Source organism: Misgurnus anguillicaudatus, chromosome 24 (assembly GCF_027580225.2).
Source record: "Misgurnus anguillicaudatus chromosome 24, ASM2758022v2, whole genome shotgun sequence".
Lineage (NCBI taxonomy): Eukaryota > Metazoa > Chordata > Actinopteri > Cypriniformes > Cobitidae > Misgurnus > Misgurnus anguillicaudatus.
Window position 1 is genome coordinate 24,650,016 of NC_073360.2, and position 6,845 is coordinate 24,656,860.

The 6,845-nt window shown below is 38.0% G+C and overlaps 1 protein-coding gene across 2 annotated transcripts; it reads left to right on the top strand.

Moving 5' to 3' along the window:
- Positions 1-3,325: 3,325 nt before the first annotated feature.
- serpinh1b (serpin peptidase inhibitor, clade H (heat shock protein 47), member 1b) lies at positions 3,326-6,845 on the top strand. Of its 2 annotated transcripts, XM_055196770.2 has the most exons (6): positions 3,349-3,459; positions 4,261-4,308; positions 4,747-5,360; positions 5,439-5,537; positions 5,618-5,850; positions 5,932-6,845. In XM_055196770.2, exons 3-6 carry the CDS (start codon positions 4,778-4,780, stop codon positions 6,232-6,234), a joined length of 1,218 nt encoding a protein of 405 aa, XP_055052745.2. In that variant the 5' UTR covers positions 3,349-3,459; positions 4,261-4,308; positions 4,747-4,777; the 3' UTR covers positions 6,235-6,845. The 2 variants fall into 2 exon arrangements, with proteins under 2 accessions (XP_055052744.2, XP_055052745.2); XM_055196769.2 differs by lacking the exon at positions 4,261-4,308 and having other exon boundaries at positions 3,326-3,459.

Genomic DNA, 6,845 nt, shown 5'->3' on the forward strand with positions numbered 1-6,845 from the left:
TAAAGAAGTTTCCAACCGTCGGGTAGCGGTCCTGTAGTTCGAGTGAAAACTACAAAAACTTGCTTTATGGCAGACCTACAATCCAATCAGAGCCAGCTATGCTGCAGTATTTACGACAGTGGTAATGAACAATTACGCTTCTAACCTGTAGGGGAAGCAAAGAGCCAGAGTTCTTTAGTGTTGCTTTAACTGTCATATTAGCAGAAACTTTAAAAAGAGGACGCTTGCTCTGACCTTGTTTGTGGGTGAGAGGCGCACAAACACGCAGGAGAGAATGAACGAGTGGAGTCTGGTTCTTCAAAGCAGCTGTAAACTTCCCTTACCACAACGTAAGGCACGCCTCTCCCCTCATTCGATTGGACAATGCGCTTCTCCGCTCTCAGCGCTTCTTCAAAAGCGCGTGCTGCGGCTGGGGGCAAAAACCTAATTTGTAGGGGGCGTGGTAAGGCTTTTGCAATCAGATAGCTAGTAGGAGTCAATCTGCTTCACAGCCAATCACGGGCCCCCTACTTGTTCGGGCCCCGGGGCTTTAGCCCCGCCTAGCCCTATTGTTAATGCGGCCCTAGGAGCAACGGCAGCGGTAACGTCGAACTGTTATTAAAAACCACATCGGTCTGACGCCAAGCTGGTTGCTTATTTTTCCTCCTTTTATCTTTAATGACAACTTTTAACTTTTAGGGCCGGTTTCCCGGACAGGGATTAGACTAAAATAAATGTAAGAGCTGTCCAAACTGAAAACAATTTCCACTGACACATATCTTAAAATACATGAGTGCCCTTTGTTTTGCTGCAAAATGCACATAAGTAATGTTTTTAGTAAGGCATATTTATTAAAACCTGTTATATTTCATAATTAAACTAAAGTCCTTGTTTATGCTAATCCCTGTCCGGGAAACCACCCAATAATCTTTTATCTAAATTTTGCAGCTTGAACTGCATATGATCAATTGAGAAATCATGTTTTCTTGCAACAAATTAGCTGTTTTGTTTGTTTGTTTCTTTGTGCATTTGTACAAACAGGGTCAGATCAGCAACAAACTCTATCAAGTGATTGGTGCTGCACAGTTAAATTATTGTTTCCATTAATTGTTGGTAATTTACATAACTGGCATAAATTAAAACAAGAAATGATTAAATCTGTTTTTTTACAAAAACTTGATTGGTACAGTTTTGCTAATTATTAGTTATAGTGTTCTTATTACTAAATATAATCTCTTATTTTTTTATTCTTTGATAAACATGTGCAATTCAGCACAAAGTTACATCAGCATATAAGAAGTAACTCTTTTCGCATCTTACATCATGCATGTTTAGTACAGCCCCTCTAAAATCCCTCTAGCTCAGCCCATAACTCAACGACTGCTTTGTGCAGATTTCCAGACGTTTCATGAACACATATGAATACATTGATTTGACTTGTGTGCCACTATGGCAAATGACCCATGTTCCTGTGAGAAATCTGGTATTTACAGGACTGAAGAGTTTGAGGAACTGAGCTGTTTGTAAAGATTCTCCTGTAAACACCAGATTGTCATTAGCAGCAGTGCCACATGTTCACATTCCACACACACATTCCACACACAGGAGGTCAATGCATAAAACAAACCTTCCCGTTCCTCTAAAGTTTTAAGAATTGAACCTAATAGAAAATCAGACCTGATCAGATCTATACATTTTTAAATAAATAAATAAATAAATAAATAAATAAATAAAGAAAGAAAGAAAGAAAGAAAGAAAGAAAGAAAGAAAGAAAGAAAGAAAAAGAAAGAAAGAAAGAAAGGGTAACACTTTACAATAAGGTTCATTAGTTAACATGAATTAATGTATTACCTAACATGAATAAACTATGAGCAATACATTTGTTACAGTATTTATTAATCTTTGTTAATGTTAGTAAATAGAAATAAAGCTTTTAATTGTTTGTTCATGTTAGTGCATTAACCAACCTTAACAAGATTTTAATAAAGTATTAGTAATTGTTGTTAACTAATGTTAACTAATGAACCTTATTGTAAAGTGTTACCAAAGAAAGAAAGATCGCTCTCCAGTCTTAAAACAAATGCTACTATTTCAGTATTTCTTATCTACATCAAAATAGTTTGTTAACTTTCTTTTAAGAATAATGCATAGTTTTTAGGTGGGTGTCATGACTGCAGGGGTCAGAGCACAGGTAATGGACCAGGGGTCGTGTTTGTTACTTTTCCTTAAAGTTTTCTAAAGAAAAACAAAACTCAAAACAAAAAATAATCACTTTCTACAAACCTCTAAACAAGAGCATCACAAATATTACATTTATCAAGATTGCATTAAGTTTATCGGGTGATAAAAAAGTTTTTGCAGCAGTTTTTGCACCACCACACCCACAGACTAAAACAGAATTACAGTTTGACGTGGCAGAACTGGGGGAAGGGAGGGGGGAGGATGAAAGTTTGGGACACATGTCTGTACATCCCCCGAAAGAACGAACTAGAAGGAATGCTGAAAACCAAAAAAAACACTATTATAATTTAAACAGTTAGCAGTTATAAAAAGTTATTTCGTAAGCTCTTTGTATACTTTTTTGACAAACCAGGACAATTTTCTACAATAAAATGTACATTTTGTTCTGCAAAACATTGCCAACTCAGCAAAGTCAGTTTGAGACTCTGTGGTACACTACTGTGCCAAAGTCTTAGCGCATCATGCTACCATTAGTTTTGTTGTTTTTGCAATTGTATAGTGATCATATATAATTATTTCTCAGTCTCTTTATTAGAATACAACCAGAAAATACAGGAAATGTGTATGTAGTATTAAAAACTGTATACGCTGAAGTGTCAAAGATGCCCTTCCACTTGAGCAATAGCAGAAAACTGCAGGATCTCTTAAACCTAAATGAAATTAAATATTTCTAATTCTAATTGAATGACTTCAGTCTCCTCAAAGAAGCTCAAGATGTGTTGACTGATACCTGAAGAAGACATTTAGTTCTGAATTTTTTGTATGTTTTTAATTTTATGTACATATTTCTGTTTGTATTTTAAAAAAGAGTGAAAAATAAATGTGGATGGATATTAAAACTTTGCTAAAACAACAAAGCTGGTGATGGTGGCCTAAGACTTTTGCACAGTACATTATAAAGTATGAACAACCATTATGCCCTTCCTTTACATGCATCATGTCATTGTGTAAACATGCTTAAAGTTTTAAATAAACAATGCAGAAGTTTGATTGCGAAACTTTTTATTAGAAGTTTTAGAAGGCTTTAGGAGCAAGCAGAGGTAGAATTCCTTAGATTGGTCACTTGATCCAGTGGGAGGTCTCTCCCAACTTCCCAAGGACATCCTCATTTGAATATTCCAGCTCCAGCTTCTAGAAGTTTCTTTCCTGGAGTATATAGGCATCCGCACGAGACAGTTCTGCAGCGAAGCAGCATCCGAGATAAGAAGAGGAGCAAGCACATCCGAACGCATCTCCAAGGTAATGCTCGGAAAGAATATGCTTTTTTTCCACAGATGCTGAGATGCTTTCTTTGGCATACTGAAATAGCTACTGCATGCTTTTGAGTTCATGAATTCTCTTCTTACAACTCATTTCATTGCATGTTTGGCTTTTTTACTTTAGCTTATGGAACACTTCCTCTGTATTTAACTTCAACTTTGCATTTATTAAGGAAAGTCTGTTTTGTTTTTGATTGTGTTTTTTTGTCCATCTTATGCAGAAGAATCCAAGATAACTGTACAGAGTATGTGTTAAAAGTAGAAGGTTATCCTTTTTTGGTTGTGGTTTATGCATTTCCAGATTTGTGCAATCTCATTGGCTAAAATTATGAATCTTAAATGGTAAATTATTTTGTTATAGATCTTCCCCTTTTTATATCCTAAATTTACAGGGAGTCGAAATCTTTTTCCATTGGGAGTGGCTTGATGTTTGATGTAAGCACTCAATCTGTGCTTCCTCTGGAATTCAGACACAGCTCCACTGTGGCAATTCTGATTGGTCAAAAGTTTCTCTCCGAGATCTTCTAGCCAATAAGAATAGTCTATGTGTCTTCTTTGTTTGGTAAAGTTTCCAAGTAGCAGTACAGTTAAAGATTTAAACTCAGAATTCAGCTAAAACTTTTTTTAAACAATTAATAGCTATTTTTAATAATTACGGGGAGATCCGAGAAGCACAAGATAGCATTTTTTGCACATTTTTTTTTTGATCATTATCGAATGTACTATCTATATAAAACAATATCTTTGTGTAGATTATCTATATGCACCTCTTGTCTTTCAGAGTGAAAATCGCAATCGTTGACAGCTATGAATATGAAAACATGTGAAGGTATCCAAGATGATGAAAAGCAACATACAAAAAAAAAGAAACGACACAAACAGAATATGTCACTCAGTAACAATGCTGACGTACCAGCTTATGTAACCATGTTACTGATTATTATGAAACCTTTCAACGTGCCTTTCCTTTCAAGGAATCCACATTAAAGGGCTCAGACATGAGAGTTAAATGGTTAAACATACACATAAAAAGAAGTGCATTCCTGACTGATGATTCAATGCCGGTCGGTGACGTTGCCTTTGTACAGCCTAGAAAACATAGCCTGAAGGCTAAATATCCTACTGCAAGTTTACCAACACAGGGTGCATACATTTCAATACTTCAGAATACAAAAAGAAACTGATATAAAACTCACACAAAAAATGCACTGTTATAAATATAAAATTTGCACTTTCCTAATTTCCTATCGCTTTTCTCCTCCTTCAGACTTCCTTTGCTACCCGAACACATCGCAAGCATGTGGGTATCCAGCCTTATTGCTCTGTGCCTCGTGGCCGTAGCCGTGTCTGGTGAAGACAAGAAGCTGAGCAGCCATGCGACCTCAGTGGCAGACTCGAGCGCCAACCTCGCCTTCAACCTCTACCACAATGTCGCCAAAGAGAAGAACCTCGATAACATCCTCATCTCTCCTGTGGTGGTGGCTTCCTCTTTGGGCGTGGTTGCCATGGGCGCCAAATCTTCCACCGCCTCTCAGGTGAAGACCCTCCTGAAGGCCGATTCCCTGAAGGACGAGCACCTGCACACGGGTCTGTCCGAGCTTCTCACTGAGGTGAGCGACCCGGAGGCGCGTAACGTCACGTGGAAGATTAGCAACAGGCTGTACGGCCCCAGCTCCGTCAGCTTTGCCGACGACTTTGTCAAGAACAGCAAGAAGCACTACAACTACGATCACTCGAAGATCAACTTCCGCGACAAGAGAAGCGCCGTTAACTCCATCAACGAATGGGCCGCCAAGTCAACCGACGGCAAGCTGCCGGAAGTCACCAAAGATGTGAAAAACACAGATGGGGCTATGATCGTCAACGCCATGTTCTTCAAACGTAAGTATTGTTGATTTTTACTTTAAGAGTACCGAGAACGTCTATATAAAGAAGGTTAATGATCTGTTTCTTCTACAGCCCACTGGGATGAGAAGTTTCACCACAAGATGGTTGACAATCGTGGTTTCCTGGTTACTCGCTCCTACACGGTCTCTGTTCCCATGATGCACCGTACAGGTAAAGCCAACAGCTTGAATGTCTGTGCAAAATCAATCATGCAAGTATTTGCTTCTAATCGATTAATCTCTGGATTTTAGGTCTCTATGATTTTTACGATGACACCGAGAACAGGCTGTACGTGTTGAGCATGCCTTTGGCACATAAGAAGTCCAGCATGATTTTCATTATGCCATACCATTTGGAGCCTCTGGAGAGACTGGAGAAACTGCTTACTCGCAAACAGGTGGACACCTGGGTCAGCAAACTTGAGGAGAAAGCTATCGCCATCTCTTTGCCTAAAGTTAGCATGGAAGTCAGCCATGACCTTCAGGTGAATATGATTGATTTTTATAATAAATAATTTTATAAAATATATGCAATGCATTAATCATTTTTTCTTCTGGTTTTGCAGAAACATCTCGGAGAGCTTGGTCTTACTGAAGCTGTGGACAAATCTAAGGCAGACCTGTCCAACATTTCTGGAAAGAAGGATCTGTACCTTGCCAACGTCTTCCACGCTTCCTCACTTGAGTGGGACACTGAGGGAAATCCTTTTGATACCAGCATCTACGGCAGTGAGAAGATCAGGAACCCCAAGCTTTTTTACGCCGACCATCCATTCATTTTCCTTGTTAAAGACAACAAGACCAACTCCATCCTTTTTATTGGCAGGCTAGTACGACCCAAAGGTGATAAAATGAGAGATGAATTGTAGTTGATAGTGAAAGGTTTAATATTTCATGATGTTTGATAATGACAATATTGTTGTTTTATGGTGTGACTGTTACCTCAAATGCACATTGCAATGAATAATCTGTGTATGGTGAACTGCTCCGTAGATTCAAGAACAAAACATACATTTTTTTTAATGCCAGTTTTAACTATACATTAGAGACAATACACTCCCTTAGGTAGGTATGCAAATGTAGCCATAAGTTTGACATCGTTGGCATCACTCGTGTAGATTATTCAATCAGATACTATGCTTATATTAAGCGTAGTGGCATTGATGTTTGGATGTGGTATTGTGAAATTTATGAGTGCGCTTGTAGAGCATTACATTATGTGACATCTGTGTACTGCCATTTTTGCCTTATCTTTAATGTTTAAAGGGAAAAGGCATTGTGTTTCTCAAGCTCAGCTAGTAGATTTCATGTTTACCCAACAAGACTCTGTTTTTCAGCCTGTCTTTCAAACATTTCAGTGTGTCAGATGTCATGCTATGTTTCATGTTGTGTTTGCCATGTATGGATTTTTGCATTTTTGGGAAAGTGTGCATATTTTTCTTCATGTTGTGTGTTTTTCAATAAATTAAATTAAAAACAA